Source organism: Muntiacus reevesi, chromosome 20 (assembly GCF_963930625.1).
Source record: "Muntiacus reevesi chromosome 20, mMunRee1.1, whole genome shotgun sequence".
NCBI lineage: Eukaryota > Metazoa > Chordata > Mammalia > Artiodactyla > Cervidae > Muntiacus > Muntiacus reevesi.
Window position 1 is genome coordinate 8,243,123 of NC_089268.1, and position 27,099 is coordinate 8,270,221.

A 27,099-nucleotide genomic window follows, 5' to 3' on the forward strand; every position below is an offset into this window, starting at 1 on the left:
GTGCTATACTAAATATACCAGCAAATTTGGAAAAGTCAGCAGTGTCCACAGGACTGGAAAAGGTCAGTTTTCATTCCAGTCCTAAAGAAAGGCAATGGCAAAGAATGTTCAAACTACTGCACAGTTGCACTCATCTCACATGTTAGCAAACAAGTGTTCAAAATTCTCCAAGCCAGGCCTCAACAGTATGTGAACTGAGAACTTTCAGATGTTCTCAGAAAAGGCAGAGGAACCAGAAGTTCCAAAGTGAGAGAGTTCCAGAAAAACATCTGTTCCTGCTTTATTGACTACATCAAAGCCTTTGACTGTGTAGATCACAACAAACTGGAAAATTCTTAAAGAGATGGGAATACCAGAACACCTTACCTGCCTCCTGAGAAATCTGTATAAAGGTCAAGAAGTAACAGTTAGAACCAGGCATGAAACAAAAAATTGGTTCCAAATAGGAAAAGGAGTACATCAAGGCTGTATATTGTCACCCTGTTTATTTAACTTATATGCAGAGTACATCATGTGAAATGCTGTACTGGATGAAGCAAAAGCTGGAATCATGATTTCCAGAATAAATATCAATAACCTCAGATATGCAGATGTCACCATTCTTATGGCAGAAAGTGAACAGGAACTGAAGAGCCTCTTCATGAAAGTGAAAGAGGATAGTGAAAAAGCCTAAAACTGAACATTCAAAAAATAAAGATCATGGCATCTGGTCCCATCACTTCATGACAAATAGATGGGGAAACAATGGTCAGAGTGACTGACTTTATTTTCTTGGGCACCAACATTACTGCGGATGGTGACTGCAGTCATGAAATTAAACAATGCTTGCTGCTTGAAAGAAAAACTATGACCAACCTAGACAGAATGTGGTCCACAGGAGAAGGGAATGTCAAACCACTTTAGTATTCTTGCCTTGAGAACCCCACAAACAGTATCATAAGGCAAAAAGATAGGACACTGAAAGATGAACTCCCCAGGTCAGTAGGTGCCCAATATGCTACTGGAGATCAGTGGAGAAATAACTCCAGAAAGAATGAAGGGATGGAGCCAAAGCAAAAACAACACCCAGTTGTGAATGGGACTGGAGATGGAAGCAGGGTTCAATGCTGTAAAGAGCAACATTGCATAGGAACCTGGAATATTAGGTCCATGAATCAAGGCAAATTGGAAGTGGTCAAGCAAGATATGACAAGAGTGAACATCGACATTCTAGGAATCAGTGAACTAAGATGAACTGGAATGGGTGAATTTAACTCAGATAACCATTATATCTACTACAGTGGGCAAGAATCCCTTAGAAGAAAAGGAGTACCTGTCATAGTCAACAAAAGAGTCTGAAATGCAGTACTTGGATGCAATCTCAAAAACGACAGCAAGAGCTCTGTTCGTTTCCAAGGCAGACCATTCAATATCACGGTAATCCAAGCCTATGCCCCGAGCAGTAATGCTGAAGAAGCTGCAGTTGAATGATTCTATGAAGAGCTACAAGACCTTCTAGAACTAACACTCAAAAAATATGTCCTTTTCATTATAGGGGACTGGAATGCAAAGGTAGGAAGTTAAGAAACACCTGGAGTAACAGGCGAATTTGGCCTTGGAGTACAGAATAAATCAGGGAAAAGGCTAATAGAGTTCTGCCAAGAGAATGCACTGGTCATAGCAAACACCCTCTTCCAACAACACAAGAGAAGACTCTACACATGGACATCACCAGATGGTCAACACTGAAATCAGATTGATTATATTCTCTGCAGCCAAAGATGGAGAAGCTCTATACAGTCAGCAAAAGCAAAACTGGGAGCTGACTGTGGCTCAGATCATGAACTCCTTACTGCCAAATTCAGACTGAAATTGAAAAAAGTGGAGAAAACCACTAGAAACCATTCAGGTATGACCTAAATCACATCCCTTATGACTATGCAGTGGAAGTGAGAAATAGATTTAAGGGACTAGATCTGATAGACAGAGTGCCTCATGAACTATGGATGGGGGTTGGTGACATTGTACAGGAGACAGGAATCAAGACCATCCCCAAGAAAAAGAAATGCAAAAAAAGCAAAATGGCTGTCTGAGGAGGCCTTACAAATAGCTGTTAAAAGAAGGGAAGCGAAAAGCAAAGGAGAAAAGGAAAGATACGTCCATTTGAATGTAGAGTTCCAAAGAATAGCAAAGGGAGATAAGAAAGCCTCCCTCAGCAATCAGTACAAAGAAATAGAGGAAAACAATAGAATGGGAAAGACTAGAGATCTCTTCAAGAAAATTAGAGATACCAAGCGAAGATTTCATGCAAAGATGGGCTCAATAAAGGACAGAAATGGTATGGGCCTAACAGAAGCAGAAGATATTAAGAAGAGGTGACAAGAATACACAGAAGAACTGTACAAAAAAGATCTTCACGACCCAGATAATCACAATGGTGTGATCACTCACCTACAGCCAGACATCCTGGAATATGAAGTCAAATGGGCCTTAGGAAGCATCACTATGAACAAAGCTAGTGGATGTGATGGAATTCCAGTTGAGCTATTTCAAATCCTGAAAAATGATTCTGTGAAAGTGCAACACTTAATATGCCAGCAAATTTGGAAAAGTCAGCAGTGGCCACAGGACTGAAGAGGTCAGTTTTCATTCCAATCCCTAATAAATGCAATCCCAAAGAAAGCTCAAAATACCGCACAATTGCACTCATCTCATACACTAGTAAAGTAATGCTTAAAATTCTCCAAGCCAGACTTCAACAATATATGAAGCGTGAACTTCCAGATATTCAAACTGGTTTTAGAAAAGCCAGAGGAACCAGAGATCAAATTGCCAACATCTACTGGATCATCAAAAAAGCAAGAGAGTTCCAGAAAAATATCTACTTCTGCTTTACTGACTATGCCAAAGCCTTTGACTGTGTGGATCAAAATAAACTGTGGAAAATCTGAAAGAGATAGGAATACCAGACCACCTGACCTGCCTCTTGAGAAACCTGTATGCAGGTCAGGAAGCAACAGTTAGAACTGGACATGGAACAGACTGGTCCAAACAGGAAAAGGAGTACATCAAGGCTGTATATCGTCATCCTGTTTATTTAACTTATATGCAGAGTACATCATGAGAAACACTGGGCTGGAGGAAGCACAAGCTGGAATCAAGATTGCCAGGAGAAATATCAATAACCTCAGATATGCGAATGACACCACCCTTATGGCAGAAAGTGAGGAATAACTAAAGAGCCTCGTGATGAAAGTGAAAGAAGAGAGTGAAAAAGTTGACTTAAAGCTGAACATTCAGAAAACTAAGATCATGGCATCCAATTCCATCACTTCATGGCCAATAGATGTGGAAATAGTGGACACAGTGGTTGACTTTATTTTGGGGGGCTTAAAAATCACTGCAGATAGTGATTGCAGCCATGAAATTAAAAGACACTTGCTCCTTGAAAGGAAAGTTATGACCAACCTAGACAGCATATTAAAAAGCAGAGACATTACTTTGCCAAAAAAGGTCAGTCTAGTCAGGGCTATGGTTTTTCCAGTAGTCATGTATGGATGTGAGAGTTGGACTACAAAGAAGGCTGAGCGCCAAAGAATTGATGCTTTTGAACTCTGGTGTTGGAGAAGACTTCTGAGAGTCCCTTGGACTGCAAGGAGATCCAATTAGTCCATCCTAAAGGAGATCAGTCCTGGATATTCATTGGAAGGATTGATGTTGAAGCTGAAACTCTGGTACTTTGGCCACCTGATGCAAAGAGTTGACTCATTTCAAAAGACCCTGATGGTGGGAAAGATTGAGGGCAGGAGGAGAAGGGGACGACAGAGGATGAGATGGTTGGATGGCATCACTGACTCAATGGACATGGGTTTGGTGAACTCTGGGAGTTGGTGATGGACAGGGAGGCCTGGCATGCTGCGATTCATGGGGTTGCAAGGAGTAGGACACGACTGAGTGACTGAACTGAACTTAGAAAGATATTAAAAAGCAGACACATCACTTTGCCAACAAAGGTCTGTCTAGTCAAAGCTCTGGTTTTTCCAGTAGTTGTGTATAGATATGAGAGTTGGACCATAAAGGCAGCTGAGCACTGAAGAATTGATGCTTTTGAACTGTGGTGTTGGAGAAGACCCGTGGGAGTCCCTTGGACTGCAAGGAGATCCAACCAGTCCATCCTAAAGGAAAAAAGTCCTGAATATTCATTGGAAGGACTAATGCTGAAGCTGAATCTCCAATACTTTGGCCACCTGATGTGAAGAACTGACTTGTTTGAAAATACCCTGATTTTGGGAAAGATTGAAGGCAGGAAGAGAAGGAGACAACATAGGATGAGGTGGCATCACCAACTGGATGGACATGAGTCTGAGCAGAGGAGAAGGGAGCAACAGAGGATGAGATGGTTGGATGGCATCACTTACTCAATGGAGATGAGTTTGAGCACATTCGGGGAGATAGTGAAGGACAGGGAAGCCTAGCATGCTGGAGTTCATGGTGTCGCAGAGAGTCAGACATGATTTAGTGACTGAACAACAGTATATATAATTTATATATATATATATAAATATTGCTATATATAGTAATCTTAATAGATTCAGAAAAAAACATTTGACAAATTCTGTATTTGTTCATCATATAAACTAAACAAATTAACTGTAGAAGAAATGTACTTCACTGATAATATATATGTCATTCTATTAATGGATATTTCATATTGATTGGTTTGTGTATGTTAAAATATCCTTGCATACAAGATATAAATCATGATCAATTATGAATGATTTTTTAATGTGCTTCTATATTCAATATGCTGGTAATAAAATGTCTTAATTGCTGTAGATATATAGAAATTCTTAAAACATGGTAGTGTACATCCTCCAGCTTTGTTCTTCTTTACTGTGGCTATCTTGGGACGGTAGGTTTTTTACATTATCATTTAAAGTTTAGGATCATTTTTTTCAATGTAATCCTCTTTCTTCCAAAAGCATAAATAAATACATCTCTAATTCTTACATTAGAATGTTAGTAAATTAATAAATCAAGTTGGTAATGCTAATCTAGAGGTTTGGGGTCATTAATATTGTATAATTCTCCTTTTAGCTAGGTCTTCTTTTATTTCTCCCAACACTAAAATTCTTCCACATTTTTCATTGAACTATTTCCTCAGTTTTTAAATAGTTACATCATTTTAGGTCATGTTTATTTTTAATTTCCCACTGCCTCTCGCTACTATAGAGAACTATAATTTGTATTTTATATTGACCTAATTCAACTGATGTTGAAGCTGCAACTCCACTAGTTTGGCCACCTGATGCAAAGAGCTAACTCATTTGAAAAGACCCCGATGGTGGGAAAGATTGAGGGCAGGAGGAGAAGGGGATGACAGAGGATGAGAGGGTTGGCTGGCATCACCTACCCAATGGACATGAGTTTGAGTAAGCTCCGGGAGTTGGTGATGGACAGGAAGGCCTGGTGTGCTGCGGTCAATGGGGCCACAAAGAGTCAGACACAACTGAACTACTGAACTGAATATCAAGAAAGCTTGCTAAATATGCTGTTTGTAACAGTTTATTTCTATATGTATTTTTAAATTTTCTATACACATAGCCATGTCATCTGCAAATAACTTCAGTTGTATTTCTTTCCAACCTCTGCCTTTATTTTTGGTTTGTTTGTTTATTTTACTACACTAGATGGAAACTTCAATAAAATTTTAACAAAGATGACAATAAATGTTTTACTTTTCATTGATGAGGGGAAAATGTTCAGCATTGACCCTTAATTATGATGTTAACTACTGGGTTTTTGAGAGTAGACTTTATAAGGTTAAGGAAGGTAGGTTCTTTTCCTAATTTGCTGAGGTTTTTAGGTCATAAATGATGTCTGAGGTCGGCAGAATTCTGTTGGTTTTTTTTTTCAGCAGGATTCTATAATGACCCCCACATTCCTGCTCTTTGGTGTGGTTGCCCCACATAATCCTCTCACTTGATAATGGAAAGGACCTGAGGATACAATGGGATGTCACACCCGTGATTAGATCATGTTATCTCACAAAGTTGAATTAGTTTTGAAGAGGTGATCAAATCCTCAATCAATTGACCATGAGTTAATTAAAAGGGAGATTATTCTGCCTAAGCTAATCATGTGAGACCTTTGTAAGAGTCTAGAAATCAGAAACTGTTGCTCTAATGATCTTGCAGCTACCATGTTTGGAGAGGATGTATAAGAGTATCTATGAGGGGGCAGGTGGCAAAAAGCTGTTACTATTACACTTAACACCAATTAAAATGAGGCTTCCCTGGTGGCCCAAACAGTAAAGAATCTGCCTGCAATGCAGGCAGTTCCTAAATTGAGAAGAACCCCTGGAGAAGGAAATGCCAACCCACTCCAGTATTCTTGCTTGGGGGAAAACCCCATGGGCAGAGGAGCCTGGTGGGCTATGCTCCATAGGGTTGCAAAGAGTTGGACAAGACTGAGTGACTAACATACACAAATTAAGATAATCATTTTTTTCCATCTTTAGTCTGGCAATGTGATGAACTGTATTCATTGATTTTACATTTAAAACCAACTTCACACTCCTGTCATAAACCTCATTTGATTATAATATTTGCCCTTTTTACATCTTACAACTGCAATGTTTCGTTTAGAATTTTGTGTTCATGAGAGATACTGACCTATAGTTTTCCTTTCTTGAGTTGTCTCTATCAAGTTTTGACATTGCTGTTATGCTGATTTATAAAATGAGTCAGGAACTGTTTCTTCTCTATTTTCCTAAGGTATACTGATGTAAAATTGATTTTATTTGTTCTTTAAATGTCTGGAAGAATTTACCAGTGAAGTGATAAGACCCTGATTCTGGAAAAGATTGAAGACAAAAGGAGAGGAGGGCAGCAGAAGATGAGATGGTTGGATAGCATCACTGACCCAGTGGACATGAACTTGGGCAAACTCTGGGAGATAGTGAGGAACAGGGAGGCCTGGCATGCTGCAGTCTGTGGGGTTGCAAAGAGTTAGACATGAGTTAATGACTGAACAACAGCAACAATATCTATTGAACTGATAGATTTTGAGACTTCCATTTTTATTTCTATGGTAATTTTTTTTCTCTCTCTCTTGGTTTCTTTACAAGCTTTCCTAAGAATTTAATCTTATCAAAGAATCAAATCTTTGCTCTCTTGATATTCTCTATTGTATGTTCACATTTTCACTGATTTTTGCCCTTTTCCTTTTTATTCCCTTCCTTCTATTTTTTGTTTGTTTGTTTGTTTGTTTTTGAGGTTTGAGTTCTTTATCTGGATTATTAAATTGCTATTTTCAACTTTTCCTGTTTTAATATATGTATAGATTTTAACCTTTTATTTTTCAAATACATTCATTTCCTATTAAATTCAGTACTGCTTTAGCTAACTAACACAAGTTTTTCCATAGCACACTCTGTAAAATTTAAATCCTTTCAATTTGTTGAACTTTCCCTATAACCAGCATATGGTCAACTTTAGCAAATATTCCCTATGCACAAAAAAGTGTCCATTAATATTTGTTTCTAGTGTTGTATGAGTTTTAAGCACATAAAGCTAGCTAATGGTTTTTTTTTTTTTTAACCTTCTATATCTTTACTTGTATTTTAGCTGTTTTCTGTTTGAAGTTATAAGTGGGATGTGTTGGAATATGCAACCAAATTGCAGATTTGTTTTTCTCTTTTTTCTATGACCTTTGCTTTATCTTTTTTATGCTGTGTTATTTTAGCTTTTGTTTGAATGAAAGTGTTTCCTATTTGCCTTCTTTGAAGAAAGTTGTCAACGGATATATTAATAAAATTCTAGTTTTGCTTACTTGGAGTTTATTGAGCTTCCTGAACTTAGGTGGATGTCTCTCAGTTTTGGAAAACTTGTGACCATCAGTTCTTTAGATTGTGACACTGCCTCATCCTCTCTCTCATCCTTCTGAGAAATGTAGTTAAACATACAGTGAATTAAGTCAGAAGGAGAAAAACAAATATGATATATTTACACATATATGTGGAATCTAGGAAACTGGTACGGAGGAACCTATTTGCAGGGTGAGTACAGAGACACAGATGCAGAGAGCAGACAGGTGGACACGGGGCGGGGCAAGGAAGTGGGGTGGAATGAGCTGGGAGACTGGGATTTCCACACATACACTACCACGTGTGAAACAGTGAGGACCTGCTGTAGGGCACACAGAGCTCATCTGTGCTCTGTGATGACCCAGAGGGGTGGGACGGGGAGGTGAGGAGGAGGCCGAAGAGGTCGGGGACATGTGGACACACGGCTGATTTACTCCACTGTACAAAGAAACTAACCCAACGTTGTAAAGCAGCTATACTCCAATAGAAACCAGCAAACAAAAGTCTAATGTGCCCCACCCATCTCTTACTAGTGTTTTGGATTTTCCATTATATTTTCCTCTGTGTTCTGCAACTTGGATATATTTTATTGCATTTATTTAAGATATCTAATTCTGTATGCTATTTAACCCATACATTGAGTTCTTAATTTCAGACATTGCATTCATACCTTCAATAACTTTTTTTTGTATATTGAAACAATTCAATGAAATTCTCCATCTTTTCATTCATATTTTTAAATATTTTTTTACAATGGTTATTACATCTATTGCTTCTATTGATAACCTTTTCCCTTGGTTATTGTCACGTTTTCTTCTTCACATGTCTCAAAATGTTTTTTTCCTATATACTTGGTCATAATAATTACAGTTGTCCCTTGATGTCTGTAGGGGGTTAGTTCCAGGGGACCCCTCTCCCTCTGCATCAAAATCCATAGTTGCTCAAGTCTGCCAACTAAAAATGGACACTTTCCAGCATGGCGACCCACTCCAGTCTTTTTGTCTGGAGAACTTCACGGACAGAGGAGCCTGGTGGGCTCAGTCGATGGGGCCACAAAGAGTCGGGCGTGACTGAGCGACTAAGCCCAGCACTTCTGCCTCCAAAAGGATGAAGTCACCAGCCACTGCAGCCTCTCAGCCTCAACACACCTCAAAAATTTCAGGGATGAGATCAGGAACGAGTCACCCTGCGTTCTGGAAAACTGGCAGAACAGGCCTTTGGATAATTAAATATTTTCAGGAGACTTTATGAGCTCAAATTCTGGCATCTTCTCATATCTAGAAAAGCACTAAAATCTTTAATGGAGACATCTGTTCCTTGTGACTAGCAGTAACCTCCATAAAACTAGCAGAAACCTTCTGCAAAACGTGTATCTGATTGCGTGTACTCTCCCTTCACCCAACCATATATATATATATATATATATATAGGCCTCTTCCTCATCTCTTCCAAGCAGTTTCTCAGAGCTATCTGAGAGGCTATCTCCTGGGCTATAGTCCTTATTTTGCCTCAAATAAAACTTAACTCACAACTCTCACAAGTCTTTTTTACAAACTTATATATAAAATGACATAATATTTGTGTATAACTTGCACACCTCCTCTTATACACTTTAAACCATCTCTAGGTTACTTATAATACCTAATGCAATGTAAATGCTATGTAAAAAGTTGAAAATACAATATAAATACTATATAAATAGTTGTCAGTGTACAGCAAATTGAAGTTTTGCTTTTTGGAATTTGTAGAATTTCTTAAATATGTTGGTTGAATTTGTGGATGCAGAACTGGCAGATATGGAGTGCTAACTGCATAGATATTGACCCTGAGATTATTTCCTAAAGAAGGTCAACTTTTCTTCTCTGGGAGAGATATGGTGAGGGATGAAATCCCTCAATTTAGTCAAGAACTGAGCAGGGTCAGGGCCACAGAAAAGTTGGGTTAAACTTAGCTGTGTGTGTGTGTGTGTGTGTGTGTGTACCTGGTTACAAATATTTCAAGGGCTATACCTACCATGTGCATGTTTCAGGCTCTCTTCAGGCTTTTCCGTCCCCAGTTTTGGCAGCAATGTAGACATGCTATTCCCTACTCATACTATTCCAGCATTCAGAAGTATTCCAGGAGACTCAAATAATATATTCTCTTTCAAATATTATAAAGATTAACTATTGAACACGAATGTTATTATTGTACCTCAAGCTGTACTTTAATAAGGAAAATGATATTTGAGAAAGCTGTTTAAATACAAAAAAGCATCATTCTACTCAAGGGTACATGTGTGTGCCTGCTAAGCTGCTAAATCATGTGTGACTCTTTGCGACCCTATGGACTGTAGCCTGCTAGGTACCTCTGTCCATGGGATTCTTCAGCCAAGAACACTAGAGTGGGTTGCTATGCCCTCCGCAAGGGGATCTTCCCAACCCAGGGATCCAATCTCTGTCTCCTGCTTTGCAGACAGATTCTTTACCACTGAGCCACCTGGGAAGCCCATACTCAATGGCATAACACCTCTATATATCAACAGAAAATACAGGTGGTGACCACACACCTGTGTGATTGATTTTCTGCAAGTGCGTTTTGGAAAAATCTAATTAACAAGAGTCACTCGAATGAGCACAAACCCTAATAGTTAGCATTTTGTAAGTTATAATATGCCTTCTAATGCATACATTCAAATTACAGTTCTATGATAAATAGGCCTACAGACAGTAGTCATGTATAGATGTGAGAGCTGAACTGTAAAGGAAGCTGAGTGCTAAAAACTGATGCTTTTGAACTGTGGTGTTGGAAAAGACTCTTGAGAGTCCCTTGGACTGCAAGGAGATCCAACCAGTCCATCCTAAAGGAAATCAGTCCTGGGTGTTCATTGGAAGGACTGATGCTGAAGCTGAAACTCCATTATTTTGGCCATCAGATGTGAAGAACTGACTCATTGGAAAAGACCCTGATGCTGGGAAAGATTGAAGGCAGGAGGAGAAGAGGATGACAGAGGATAAGATGGCCCACCAACTCGATGGACAAGAGTTTGGGTAAACTCAGGGAGTTGGTGATGGATAGGAAAGTCTGTCGTGCTGTGTTCCATGGGGTTGCAAGGAGTGGGACACGCCTGAGCGACTGAACTGAGCTGATGATAAATAGCATTACCTAAACTTTATTTCTGACAGAATAGAGGGTATATGGGGTTTCCCTAGTGGCTCAGCAGTAAAGAATACGCCCACAGTGAAGGAACTGCAGGAGACACGGAGTCCATCCCTGGGTCAGAAAGATCCCTTGGAGGAGGGCATGGGAACCCAGTCCACTATTCTTGCCTGGAGAATCCCAAGGATGAAGGAGCCTGGCGGGCCATAGTCCATAGGGTCACGAGGAGTCCGACATGACTGAAGCAGCTTGGCACACACACACACAAAGGGTATCTGATATAAGGTCCTAGGACAACTCTTCAAAGTTTATTGTAATCAGCCAGGTAATAATTCCAATCTTCTTCACTGTTTCTTATATATAGCTTTCTATAATGTTAGCCTAATTATTGTCTTTTGTCAGTAAAGAAATGTGTGTTATAAGTTGGTGAAAACAAAAATAAACTCTATATGTATGTTCAATACTAATATTACAAAAGCATCACCCATAACAAAAATAATGTAAGAATACAAAGTTGACTGACCTGTATGAGAGAACACTGATCAATTTTTTTAAGTTTATACAGATGAAAACAGACAAGTTTTTCTGTTGATTTCATTTTGAAAAAAAATACTGATTCACAGTTACAATTTGAAATAAGAAGAGTTGAAAACTATTAGGATAACATAAATGATTACAGTGGATTTTGTCCTGGAGAAAATACCAATATTACAATCAACAGTATAGTGATTTAGGATATGACTAAAGAATACAAAACAGGGAGTAGAGACACAGATGATTCTAAAATACTCACTTCACAGTAGGAATTCAACTGGAAAGTGTTACTTACCCAAAATTTTTCTTTTTGCCCCTGTGCTCCTCTTAGTGTGCCCCATCTAGAAATAATAATAAAAATTATTAGCACGGTTAAAAAAGCTTGAGTTGCATCTTGATAAAACACAAATTATTGTCGGAATTGTATCTTTTCTATTTCCCTTTGTCCCACCACGTTTCATTATGGAACTATCATCATTGCCTACATAAAAGTGAATGCACTGTTTCTTTTTAACCAAAACATCATTGACTTTTCAAGAGTACACTTATCTAATCCAAATGGCTTGAAATCAAACTTGCTGATCAAAGGAAATAAGCCTTAGGGCAGCTGGAATGTAATGGTTTAAAGTACTTAAAGACATCTCCCCTCTTTACATCTCCAAGAATAATGATAAAACCATGATGTAAATAAAGATAATTGCTACAAAAGTGTGCTTTTGCAAAAATATTCATATGCATAAATTTTTTTATAAAATGGCTATATGACTAAGGTGGAATTTCTCTATATACATGCACATATGGAAATCTAATCCTATATTCTCAGTAAGCGAAGAGGAGAAAGTGGCAGAAAGTGAAGAGGAACTAAAGAGCCTATTGATGAGGATGAAGGAGGAAAGTGAAAAAGGTGACTTAAAATCCAGCATTAAAAAAACTAAGATCATGACATCCAGTCCCATCACTTCATGGCAAATAGAAGAGGGAAAAGTGGAAGCAGTGACAGATTTTATTTTTTGGGCTCCACAATCACTGTGAATGGTGACTGCAGCCATGAAATTAGAAGATGCTTGCTCCTTGGAAGGAAAACTATGACAAACCTAGACAGTATATTAAAAAGCAAAGACATCACTTTGCTGACAAAGCTATAGTTTTTCCAGTAGTCATGTACAGATGTGAGAGTTGGACCGTAAAGAAGGCTGAGAACTGAAGAATTGATGCTTTTGAACTGTGGTGTTGGAGAAGACTCTTGAGAGTCCCTTGGACTGCAAGGAGATCAACCAGTCCATCCTAAAGGAGATCAGTCCTGAATATTCATTGGAGGGACTGATGCTGAAGCTGAAGCTCCAATATTTTGGCCACCTGATGCAAAAAAGCTGACTCATTTGAAAAGACCCTGATGCTAGAAAAGATTGAGGGTGGGAGGAGAAGGGGATGACAGAGTATGAGATGGTTTGATAACATCACTGACTCAGTGGAAAGTGAAAGTTGCTCAGTCGTGTCTGACTCTTTGCTACCTATGGACTATACAGTCCATGGAAATCTCCAGACCAGAATACTGCAGTGGGTAGCCTTTCCCTTCTCCAGGGGATCTTCCCAACCCAGGGATCGAACCCAGGTTTCCCGCATTGCAGGCAGATCTTTTACCAGCTGAGCCACAAGGGAAGCCCAAGAATACCAGCGGGGTAGCCTATCCCTTCTCCAGCGGATCTTCCCAACCCAGGAATCAAACTGTGGTCTCCTGGATCGCAGGCAGATTGTTTACCAACTGAGCTATGAAGGAAGCCTGCTCACTGACTCGATGAACATGAATTTGAGCACACTGTGGGAGACAGTGAAGGACAGAGGAGCCTGGCATGTTACAGTCCATGGGGTTGCAAAGAGTCAAACACGACTTAAAGACCAAATGATGAGGATGATTCTCAGCACTGGTACATTCTCAGTGTAACAGTGACGATTCTTTAAAAAAAAATCAAGACTTAAAACACCTCTTCTTTTTCTCTTGATTAAAGCCAAGGACATAGATGATACTAACATGTTCTATTTACTAATGAAATATCAAGGTTTGTCCAAGATCCCAGAGGGGGGATGTTGAACCACAGCTCCAAATCCCATGTTCTCCTCAATATGTTATATTGCTTCTCTTATGAACATTCAGTCCCCAAATGCAGTGTGCCGTGAATGTCGTCAGTCTTATGTGCAGAAAGCATGTTGACCACCACTTTCATGAGCTTTGGTGGATTATGGGAAAACAATCCTGTTCACATCAATTAATCCCTAGTACCCCAAATCTCAACATCAGAGTGGTTTTTCATTGTATAAAAAGCATTCTGGAAAAAATATGAATTTGTTGTTCAAATATTATCAATATGTCTATTTCCCAGAAAGCTGTTTTTAATAGAGTATAAATAGAATGATGCTGTGGTACCATAGAAGTGTTGTTTAAAGATGGCAAGTTTATTGCAAGGATCTTGGGGGCATTCATGAGAATAAGTAATAATGTATTTGGATCATTTTATCTTGTGACTAAGAGGTTATCTCCTCCTCCTTCCCTGGTGGCTGAGATGGTAAAGAATCTGTGTGCAATGCAGGAGACCTGACTTCGATCCCTGGGTCAGGAAGAACTCCAGGAGAAGCAAATGGCAACCCACTCCAGTATTCTTGCCTGAAGAATTCCATGGACAGAGAAACTTGGCAGACTATAGGCCATGGGGTTGCAAAAGAGTTGGACACAATTGAGTGACTAACACTTTCACTTTTCAAACTGATTCAGTTTTCAAAATCATTTTTCAACTTTATAATTACATCTACATTCTTGTAACTTTTCTAAATAAGCTACTGACATTGAAAAATTTACCAGTCAAATGGGAGAGGGCGAGGGTGGGATGATTTGGGAGAATGGCATTGAAACATGTGTATTATCATACATGAAACGAATCGCCAGTCCATGTTTGATGCATGAGACAGGGCGCTCAGGGCTGGTGCACTGGGATGACCCAGAGGGATGGGATGGGGAGGGAGGGTCAGGATGGGGGACACATGTACACCCGTGGCGGATTCATGTCAATGTACGGCAAAACCACTACAGTATTGTAAAGTAATTAGACTCCAATTAAAATAAATAAATTCATATTAAAAAAATGATTTGATCCCAAATATTCAAAGGGTATTATATGCTTCTACCAGTAGATCATATCTGAAATGTTGAGTTGCTCATTTTCTGTTCATGATGGCTATCATGACAATTTCAGAAAGGGCAAATTCTTGACCACTCAAGAAAACATTCCTTCAGACAGCCTGTCCACTGATTACTTTAGCTATTTATACCAAATACAAAATACACGACTACATCAGAAGAATCTAAGAAGCCACTTGACTTCAAAACCATATAGGCAGGAGAGGACCCCCAAATCTGAGATCCATCAGACATGGTGAGAAGTTGAGGTACATTATGCTTGAGGCACTAAAGAGCCTCATAGGAAGGAACTTCCATTAGAGAAAGAGAGATCTAGACGCAACAAGCTCAATCCCGTAGTTAAACATTTGTCAACAATGAGGAGGAGCCATTGAGAGTACAGTCCATTCCCTGTCACTCAGATTCGTCCAAACTGAGGTCCATGCCAAACTCAGCTCAGTTTGGAGTTGGGGCAGAAACAGGTCAGACTTTTTATTAAAATCTGGAAAAGCTATTTCACTAAAAGCTGTGTATACCATGAAACACTTTTAGTAATACTCAAATAGAGGGTAATGATAGAAATGCATAGGTTTCTGTCCCACTTTGTAAGAGATTTCTAACTTCCTAGGTTCCACTGCATTGAGGATGGTGCATGGGAAGACAAAATAGTATACCAGAAGAAACTGAAAAGACATCATGGCAAAATGCACCATGAAGTAAGTATTGCATGTATTATTAAGTCCGTTTTAGATATTCTTATCACTCTCAGAAATATTGAGACCATTTTGGGGCATGAAGATCCACAATTGCATTATGGAGTTAGGATATACCAAAATGATGACTACACAATAATCCCATTACCAACAGATCAAAGACTAACTACAGTGGACATTTGAATAATATGGGCTTGAATTGCATAGGTCCACTTAAATGGAATTTGTTTTCACTAAATACATACTACAGTACCACAGGGTCTGAAGTTGGTTGAATCCATGGATACTGAAGTGTGGGTGCTGAGAGCAGACTGTAGAGTTACATTCAGGATTCCAAACATGTGGGGCTGGTGCTAACCCCAGCGTTGTTCTAGGGTCAACTATAATTCTAAGAAGCAGCTTTTCATCACAAAGGAGAAGAAATGTAGCTGTAAAATTTTTCTTATTCTAGTATCACTGAAAAAAAACCAAATAAACCACTCTGGAGATATCTAAGAAGTAAAAACTAAAACCTTTACTTTTGTTCAAATGTGGTATTTTTCATATGTTCCTAATATTTTGTTTAGTTCAGTTCAGTTCAGAAGCACAGTTATGTCCAACTCTTCTCAACCCCATGAATCGCAGCACACCAGGCCTCCCTGTCCATCACCAACTCCTGGAGTTTATTCAAACTCATGTCCATTGAGTAGGTGATGCCATCCAGCCATCTCATCCTCTGTCATCCCCTTCTTCTCCTGCCCTCAATCTTTCCCAGCATCAGGGTCTTTTCCCACGAGTCAGCTCTTCACATCAGGTGGCCAAAGTATTGGAGTTTCAGCTTCAGCATCAGTTCTTCCAATGAACATCCAGGACTGATCTCCTTTAGGATGGACTGGTTGGATCTCCTTGCAGTCCAAGGGACTCTCAATATTTTGTTATGACTATCTAAATAATATTTAGTGATATAATAATCATTCTTATCTTATAAATCTATTAACTCTTTGGACTTGCCTTAAATTTCTTTTCAAGTTTGTACTGCTGTTTATTATCATTTTAAGATGCATTATTTTGAGCACCAATCATTTTTAACCCAGGGAGAAAGTCTGTGTTCAAATTATTATAAACATTCTCAAGGTAGACAGGAAAGTTCACCAAATCCTTCAATAAAAGTGAAAGAGGGAAAGGAAAATAAGTAGGATAAAGCTGATAGTTTCAGGGGTTTGACTGCTTGTGAAAAAATTATAAACAAAGGATGTTGACATTTATGCAAAATTCAGTCAGAAAGAACATATCACACCTCCGCACAGAAGCTATTGTTCAATTTCCCTGTGTTACAGCCTCTGTGTCAAATGACAAGCAAGTTTCATCCATCAGAGACTCTTAATGTTTGCACCGCAACCTTCAGCTAGCTTTTCTTTCCTCTGTCTTCTGTAGACAGTCCCTAAGATGGTAATCCAAGTCACAAAGAAGTGTTATAGGAAGGTAGACGAGTGGGTTATTTTGTAAATATCCCAGGCTCTGCATGACTGGGAAGAATCAGACCCTAGGTTATTAATATCATAGTGAATGTACATATATATATATATATATATATATATATATATATATATGAATAGTATATAGTGAATCCATACACACACACACATACACACGTATTTATACTTTCTTGAATTGTGGTACTGGATTTTGCATGCCATTGTACCAACAGGTTGAAAATTTCAGGAATGTGGATATATTTTTACAAATATCTACTCATCAGACAACAAATATCTTTGAGGACATGAGGATTTTCTTTGTATTCATATTTGCTCAAAACTTGTTTACACTCTTCTTTGCCTCCCTTGTACCTCTTCAAGTTGAGAAGTATTCACAAACATTTGTTAAAATGAACCAGTACCTTAACTATCCTTTGCTGAGATTCTTTCCTTTTTAAAATAAAGATGTTTTATATAAATTATTCCAATTCGGGGGCTACCTGTGGGATCCCAGTTCCTCAATGAGGCATCAAGCCCGTGCCCCCTGCAGTGGGAGGGGATCACCTTAATTAACCATTGGACCACCAGGTTAATTGGACCACCCTGAGATCGTTTCTTAGAGAGGAATGAATTGGGAGATAGGGACTGACATATACATACTACTATATATGTGTGCACGCGTGCTAAGTCTTCAGTCATGTCTGACTCTTTGCGACCCTATGGACTGTAGCCTGCCAGGCTCCATCTGCCCATGGGATTCTCTCAGAAAGATTAATGGAGTGGGTTCCCATGCCTTTCTCCAGGGGATCAAACCCACACGTCTTATGTCTCCTGCATTGGCAGGTGAGTTCTTTGCCACTAGCGCCACCTGGGAAGCCCAGTGTTATAAATAATATATAACTAATAAGGACCTATTACATAGCACAGGTAACTCTACACAATATTTTGCAATGACCTATATGGGAAAAGAACCTTTAAAGATGAGTGGATATATGTATATGCATAACTTAAACTCTGCCATCTGGATTTATCTTATATGCTCACTTTCAGGTAGTTTTGGAAACACTACTCTTTTGCATAATATTAAGTCTTTCTTAGAGAGATCATAAATTCTGCAAAGTAAGCATTAAAGAATGATGTAAGATTTTGTATTGCTAAGGTTATTCCTTTTGAAAAGGATGTTATTCTTTTCAGACAACTGTACTAAATGATACTAGACTTCTTAAAATGCTGTTTTAAGTTCTGTCTAGATAGTAAAATCATTGGCACTAAATAAGTACTTTGTATCAATATAAGATTTTAAATTACTTTTTTTCTCTCCTTTGGTTTCACTTGATTTTGCCATTCAGACCCATTTATCCAGTGTTGGTCATATTCAACATGGTAAATAAGAGAAAACTGAATATGCAATTTTTTAAAGTAATACTAATATTCCTATAAGTATTTTTTTTAATATGAAAGCACAGAATCTCTTGTGTACTTCATCCATTTATTTCTGCCTTTATTCAGCAAGCTACTCTTTCATACAAAGAAAATGTATCTTCTCCCTTCAAGATGTTGATTATCTAATGGGAGTGACGTTGGGAAATGAAAAACAAATGAATTTTTGTATCTTGTTCATGTCCCTGGATATGTTCCAGTGTCTTCTAGTTTACAATCTAAGGGAACTTGAATAGAATTTGTATCCTACTGTTGTGTGAAATTGTATAAATCTTAATTATATTGAGTTGGTTCAAAAATAAAAAATAGTAAAAAATAATATAAATAAGTCATGGACATGTAAAACCTAGGGAATATAATCAATAATATTGTCATAATTTTGTATGGTGACAGATAGTAATGAGAGTTATTGCAGTGATCATTTATTAATGTATAAAAATATTGAATCACTATGCTGTATATCCAAAACTGATATGATATTGTAAGTCAAAAAGTATAAGAATAAATTGGACTCTATAATAGCTACTTTTTTGAAAGAGTGTTTCACAACTTTTCCATAGGTTACAGATGAAGACATTAACTGTGAGGGCAAAGACAACTCCCTTCACAGAGTGGAATAGAAATTCGTCAGGTGGAAATGGAGGGTAGAGCTGTAAGCATGAGGGCAAAGTCACAAGAGAGTGGTGAAAGCTCTCCTGCAGCCTATTCTTACAATAGCATTTAGTCCAGGGGGACGAGAACAGCCGTGGGAGTGGCTCAGCCCATAAAGAGCACTCCAGGCTGCAAGCTTGGCATTTACAAATGCCATAAATCTGCTGACAAAGAGTCATCCAAGTTCCGGATGTCACACGATCCGGGGACAACTTCGGTGTTAGCATAGGAATAGTTTCCAGAGGGAGGAGACTGACAGCTTAAGATGAATGTTGTCATTAAAGCAAGACATAATGAAATGCCCAGTTAGAATGGAAGCCCTCTCAGGCAAATGCTGATTCTTTTAACAACTGTGTCTCCAACTCCTGAAAAATTGACTCTCACATAGGCAACCCTCAATAGACACTTTTTTGAGCAAGTACTGGGAATGAAGAGGAGGGCATAGGTTTGAGAGCTATGTTGGAGATAAAAGGGATGGAATTTACTGGCTAATATATACCAACTGTAAGGAAGGACTTGAGACTTAACTGCAGGATTTCAAGGGTGAATGAGCAGGAGGGTACATCAAATATGGCAAATCTTGGCATACACGTCACACGATACAAAGGTATGTTCCTGACAACCAGGTTGACTGATCATCACCAAGACTGTAATTACAGAACTGCTTGTTCTTCTTGGGAGTTCTCTCTACTGATAGTGGTTCTGCTTATTAACTTTTAAATTCATGGTTTTTCAGGGGTTCTGACAAGAAAGAAAGAAGGAAAGCTGATGATTTAAAATAATTGTGAAAGTGACTTTCTGCAGAGTGAGAACCTGGAGGAGGAAATTGCAACCCCCTCCAGGATGTTTGCCGGGAAAATCCCATGGACAGAGGAGCCTGGTGGAGGCTGGTGGGCTACAATTCATGGGGTCACAAAGAGTTGGATACAAGCGAACGACTGAGCACACACACACACACAAAGTAAGAAATTCTGTGATGAGAACAATTATTTTCTAACCTACAAAGTCAAGATATATTTGCTTAGAAATCAAGTTCTTTATATCCAGTTAAGAATTTGGAGTGACAAGAAGAAAAAAATATTATATTGATGGTAAGTATATTACACTGTGATCCAAATATCTAGGTCAAAATGTTGCAATGCTTCAGATAATTTTCACATCTGGGGTCCCAGCATTTATCCAATAGACTGAACAGAGGAGTTCAAACTCATGTTTTCTGGGCAGACCAGTTCCATATTAGTGAATACAGATCCAGACAGATAAAAGGCAAAGTTTCTAAACAGTGGACATGTAAAGAAATCTGATGCAGTACAGACAACTAAAACCGGAAATTTTGGAAGAAATCAGGGAACAGATACATTAAGAGAGCCTGATATGAAACTCCAACCATTCTTATTAAGGAAATGAAAGTCAGATAGGATACAAGTATAAAGAAACCACCAAATGAGTTTCAGGTCATAACAATGATAAGACCACTCTGGATATAGGACTTCACTTTTAAAGGTGAGACTACAGCTAGAAAATTAGGGCTCTTTAACACAAAGATTTGAAAGACAACTGCAGTAATAATGAGGCAAAGATTCACAAGGATTTGTTGTTTTATGAGTGTTCTAGTGGCGACACTTAGTAACTTCATTCAAAAAATTACTCAGGCTTGGGGAGCATGGCCATCTCCCCAAAGAGCCATCAGAAAGTGCTAATTAATGCTAGATTCGAGATGAATGAGAATAGTTTGCATGGGAAAGCAAAATAAAATGAGGGTCTCCCCCACCCTTCTTCATTTTTCTACTGAAACAAAATGTACATCAAGCCAGGGTTCACTGAATCTAAGATTAGATACTTTTATTGATGCATTCTGCCAATGAGCTATAAACTTCATCACTGAAAAAGCATATGGAGATGTCTGAAAGATCATTTTCTGTATGAAAGTGTCAGAGAAGACTGTATATTTTGTGTGCTCCTTATATTAATTAGTCATCTAAACAACACTGTTTATTGAGTTGCAGGAATATTGCTTACACTACCCTATTGTAATATTTCAGGAAGCAAAGGATTGCTGAGTGTTCTATCACATTTAATTTGACCTACAGAAAGGATTACGGACGAAATTGATGACAAAGTTGTACTCAGGTCATGCTGTGGTCAGAAAGACCTGCTCTGAGACTGGGAGAAGTACTCCTCTGCATTTACTACCTTGACAGAATATGTGCTGAGATGTCTGTGCCATGAGAAATGTGCTAGGAGGGACTGTAGGACCAAAACTATGCATCACCATCAATGACAATGAACTAGGGTAATATCTAATGAAGCTACACTGTGAGGGAAAACGTCAGCACTTTGATGTTGGGAACAGAAATGGCTTTCTATTTTCTTATAAATTCTTAGCGCTGAAAGGAGACTTTGGGTTTGAGTATATGACTAATAGGCTAAATCTGGCCCATGGCCTGTTTGGTTGTTTGTTATTTTATTTTTTATTGGGGGAGGGTTGATTTACAGTGTGTTAGTTTCAGGTGTAGAGCAAAGTGACTCGGTTATGGAACAGTCAAGCTCACTCATCTATATATTATTTATGTCAGCAAATAGCAGAGTTGAGTAGTCAAGATCAAAGTGTTGCCAATTTAATCTGATTGGAATCCAATTTATTTCCTTCACAGATAATGCAACTGAAGCCAAAAGAAGTTAAAAATTACGTACTAAGTGGCCACACTGCCCTAATGTCTAAGGAACACAAGCAACAAATGTAGGACCAGATTGCAGAAATAGGTGGAGTCCTTTCCAGCTGTGAAGAGGCAGTGAATGGTGGGACTTGAGCCACTTGTAGAAGATACCAAGGGAATGGGGGCACACCTGAGGGAAGAGATGGAGATAATGCCAGGGGTTACCTTTTGTGACTTCATGGAGGTGTCACGAAAGGTTTGGAATGGGAAGGATTGTAGGCAGCCCTAGAAGGATAAAGCTAGTGATGGTGAACAAGATGAACTAAAGTGAAAAGTGTGGGGATGGAGTCAGGAGGGACAGCTTGGTCGTGATAACATTCCATCAGGGATGCATTCACTCACATCCAGCCAACTCACATATACCCAGAAACATTATTAACCTAATTATTAGAATCATGGGATGAAAATAATATTTGATACACTTATTTTGAGGATGAAAATAAATCAAAGTTTTCAGTTAGTGTCACAGGTAGTACTCATTTGTCATCCATGAAATTTGGTCATCTGCCATCTTTCCCTTTTTAGTGAAACATAGACTCAGCCTGACCTTCTCTTTGATCTTCTCTTACTGAAGGAGTGAATCACATCCCACATGTTTTTGTTCAGGAACATGTAATTTGCCATAGCAACACATGCTTTTAACAAGACCTCCTGGTTCATTCATTCATCAGAATTGTTATAGTCCTGGAGCAGAAGATAAAATCCTGAGCCTAGACTACAACACAGTAAACTTCTATAATTGGTTTGGTCACAAAGCTTGTTTGGGTTTTTCCATAGCATCTTATGGAAAACCTGAACAAACCATTTAACAAACCATTTGGCCAACCTAATACATACTTTCTAAAAGTGTATAGTGATTATTCTAAAAGTACTCTGTCTTTCAAGGGGCAATCTTGAAAGTTCACAAACATACACTTTACCTAACCTTCATGTGAACTCTATCATATTTGAAATTTTGAGAACAATACCTACCCTAGTGATAAAGAACCCACCTGCCAGTGCAGGAGGCATAAGAGATGCAGGTTAAATCCCTGGGTCAGGAAGATCCCTGGAGTAGGAAATGGCAACCCATTCCAGTATTCTTGCTTGGAAAATTCCATGGACAGAGGAGCCTGGCAAGCTACAGTCTACAGGGTCACAAAGAGTCAGATGTAACTAAGAATGTAATGATATACCTACCACAGAAGGTATTAGATTAGAAAACAGAAATAAAACAGAATCACCAAAAATAATATACTAAGCTACAAAAAGGAAAAAGCTAAATCTGAAAGGTAGCACTGTTCCAGGGACTCATAATAAAGCTCCATCACACAGGCCTCCCAAATCTGAAGCATCCACAGGCATTAAATCTCATCTCAGCAAGAAGGTAAAGAATGCTTTTCCAGTACCTAAAAACCATTCTCAGCCTTTTTATAATCCAAGTTCTCCATAAATCTGGGGAATTGTCTATAATCACCTTCCTCGATCAAAATACTTGTTCATGTACCATGTCTTTCCTCGATATTTACCAAATAGAAAATTATTACTTCAAACCACAAGTTTTACACAACCCTACAGAATTAAAAAGTATGTGAAACCAATGTAAGTTTAAACGTAAAACCAAACTCCCAACTACCTATCTGACTTTCTTGGTGCAAACAGAATCATACTATCTAACATCATAAGAATGTTATCACATTTATCAAAGAAATAAAGTTTTCCCTCCTATAGTCACATTTCTCTTTCCCTTCTCATTCTTAATCAATTGCTTGTCTTCTCAGAATAATTGAATCATTGTCTAAAAAGAATAATAAATTGAAATGATAAGGGTAAAAGTACATCATGTCCTTGATCAGTACTAATGCCCTAATTAGAATCAGCTTCATATTATACTTTTAAAAAATAATTCTTAAAACAGATTCAAGGTAATAAATTTAAAAGTTCAAGAAAATACAATTTTTTATAGATATTAAAGAATATGTAAAACAAGTAGCCTACTAGGAAGCAGATACACTGTCTCCCTTAATCCTAACAAGACAGTGAGAAAACTGTTATTGCTCCAATGAGAAAACTGAGATTTAGAGAGATTAAATAACCTGCCTGAGATCACCCAGGGAGCAGGGCAAGGACCAGCTTTTGCACCTAAGCTTGTCCTTAAATTACATGTTCTTAATGCTCTACAGAGTTGCCTCCATAATCAAACTTAGTCTGTACTGTTCTGGAGCAAAAATAATCTTAGACACCTTTCTGCATTAGTGTGTGTGCATTAGTCACTCAGTCGTGTCCTACTCTCTGTGACCCCATGGGCTGTAGCCTGCCAGCCTCCTATGTCCATGAAATTCTCCAGGAAAGAATACTGGAATAGGCAGCAATTCCCTTCTCCAAGGAATCTTCTGGACCAAGGGATCGAACCTGAGTCTCCTGCACTGCAGGCAGATTCTTCACCATCTGAGCCAGCAGGGAAGCCCTGTGTGAGTGTATGTACACATAAATATGCGTTTTATGTATATATTTATATATGTGTTAGAGATGTGTTTTTATGAATGTCAGCAGAGATTTCTAACAGCTCTTTTTATCTTTTTTATTTAATTTTTATTTTATGTTGGAGTATACTTGATTTACAATGTTGTGTTAATTTCATGTATACAACAAGGTCCCTCAGTTACACATAAACATATACCTATGCTTTTTCAGATTCTTTTTTCATGTAGGTTATTACAGAACATTGAGCAAAGTTCCTTGTGCTATACAGTAGGTCCTTATTGGTTATCTATTTTATTAATATATATAGTAGTATATATATGCTTACCTTAATGTAATATAATCTCTCGCTGGCCACCAAGTTTCCCATTTGGTAACAGCTAGTTTGATTTTGAAATCTGTTAGTCTGTTTCTGTTTTGTAAATAAGTTCTTTTTGTACCATGTTTTTAGGTTGCAAATAAGATGCTGAACCTGAAACTCCAGTACTTTGGCCACCTCATGCAAAGAGTTGACTCATTGGAAAAGATCCTGATGCTGGGGGGGATTGGGGGCAGAAGGAGAAGGGGACGACAGAAGATGAGATGGCTGGATGGCATCACCAACTCGATGGACATGAGTTTGGGTAAACTGTGGGAGTTGGTGATGGACAGGGAGGCCTGGCATAGGGTCGCAAAGAGTCGGACATGACTGAGCAACTGAACTGAACTAAACTGAACTGAACTGATAATTGATATCATATGATATTTGTTTCTCTGTCTTTCTTCACTTAGTATGATATTCTCTGGGTCCACCCACATTGCTGCAAATGACATTATTTCATATGAATTCTTTTGAAAATTATTTATTTTAATTGGAGGCTAATTACTTTACAATATTGTGATGGTTTTGGCATACATTGACATAAATCAGCCATGGGTGCACATGTGTCCCACCATCCTGAATCCCTCTCCACCTGCCTCCCCACCCCACCCCTCTGGGTTGTCCCAGAGCACCAGCTTTGGGTGCCCTGCTTCATGCATCGAACTCACTCTGGTCATCTATTTTGCATATGGTAATATACATGTTTCAATGCTATTCCCTCAAATCACCCCACCCTTGCCTTTTCCCACAGAATCCAAAAGCCCATTCTTTACATCTGTGTCTCTTTGGCTGCCTTGCATATAGGATTAGCATTACCATCTTTCTAAATTACATATACACATATATGTGTGTGTGTGTGTGTGAGAATTCTTTTTAAACCAACCCTCCTACTTTGCCTTTCCTTAAACGAAAACAAAGCTGTACTTTTTTCTATTGCTTTGTTTTATAAAAGCAATAATTTTTGCTGTTGTTAGTAACAGCAGTTACAGAGTGAACAGACCTGGTCAGTGTTCCAGATGACAGATCAGTGAAAGACCAACGTCAAACAAGAGAAAGGCAGGGAATACAGACTGTGCTGTCAGTTTGGTTCAGCGTTGACAGACAAGGCAGTGGGATGCCATCAGCTCTGAACACAGAAGAAAAATAAAACCAGTTTCACCTCCATGGGTCTCTCTTCCCCTCCACGCTTCTGTCAATGAACTCAGCTCAAAAGATCCCAACAGTCTGTGTAACCACTCAATGGCTTTCCTGAATGACCGATAGCTTTCCCTAGCCAGCTGCATCAAAACAGTGGGTCTTGTTTTATTTATTAAGGCTCTCAGTGTTATTTATCTCAGTACCCTCAGCTCCTAGCATGTATAAATTTAAAATTTTTGAAAATATTAGAAAAGAAACATCAAGCCAAGTTTTAAGAATTATTTAGATGATGTCACTTATTTATAACACCCAGAATGGTTTTACTTTCCATAACATCAGTTCCATTTTCTCAGATTAGACGTTCAACTTTCATTCACAAGGAAAGAATCTGAATAACATTTAAAATTTGAGAATGTCATTTACAATTATTAACCTCTACAAAATGTCCCATATTGGCGGGGCAGGGGGTGGGGAGGAAATTCAGCAAATTTTAAAAGGTTTTTGGGATTTCCCTGGCAGTCCAGTGGTTAAGACTCTGCCCTCCAGTTCAGGAGGTGAGGGTCTGATCCCTGATCAGGGAGCTAAGTCACTCAGTCGTGTCTGACTCTTTGTGACCCCATGGGCTATACAGTCCATGGAATTCTCCAGGCCAGAATACTGGAGTGGGTAGCCTTTCCCTTCTCCAGGGGATCTTCCCAGCCCAGGGATCAAACCCAGGTCTCCCGCATTGCAGGCGGATTCTTTACCAACTAGCTGCAATGCGGGAGACCTGGGTTTGATCCCTGGGTTGGGAAGAGTCCCTGGAGAAGGGAACAGCTACGCACTCCAGTATTCAGCCTGGAGAATTCCATGGACTGTATAGCCCATGCATCACGAAGAGTCGGACACGACACCACTGAGCGACTTTCAGTTCCCTTCACTCCAGGCAGCTAAGACCCCGCATACTTCACAGCAAATCACCAAGCCATAAACAACAGAAGCAACAACATAACAGATTCAATACAGACTATAAAAATGGTCTACATTAAAAGAAAACTTTAAAACTTAAAAAAAGAGTTGTTGAATTATGTATCTGATTACAAATATGGCCCAATCGATCCCCACTGTTGATATTATTACTAATAACAGTAAACATTTATTGAATGCTCCCATATATCCAGCATATGAGTACTGTGTTTGCATGATCCCATTTATTCCTCATAAACATCCTTTTATCCCAGCTTACAAAAGAATAAACATCTAAGTAAATTATAGCAATAGCTTTGATATAGATTCTCTAATATCAGTCCAGTGGTTTACTAAACAAGATTAGTATTGAACTGATTTCAGCTGAATATTGGGTCTGCAACTAACCAGCATGTAATCTCTGGAAAATCTCTATTACTATGCCCTCTTTTTTTATATTAGGTTATTGGGAAGATAAAATCCAGGGTCCTTTACAGATCTTAGATGGATAAAATATTTTAAGTTTGAAAAGTA

The 27,099-nt window shown here is 38.6% G+C and overlaps 1 protein-coding gene across 5 annotated transcripts in view; it reads right to left on the minus strand.

The window, feature by feature from the left end:
* TINAG (tubulointerstitial nephritis antigen) overlaps positions 1-27,099 on the minus strand; it is a 140,110-nt gene that overhangs the window by 44,288 nt on the left and 68,723 nt on the right. For all 5 annotated transcript variants that reach the window (XM_065913223.1, XM_065913219.1, XM_065913221.1 and 2 more), the window contains exon 10: positions 11,814-11,859. In XM_065913223.1, the coding sequence (XP_065769295.1) occupies positions 11,814-11,859 (46 nt within the window). The remainder of the gene's footprint in view (positions 1-11,813; positions 11,860-27,099) is intronic.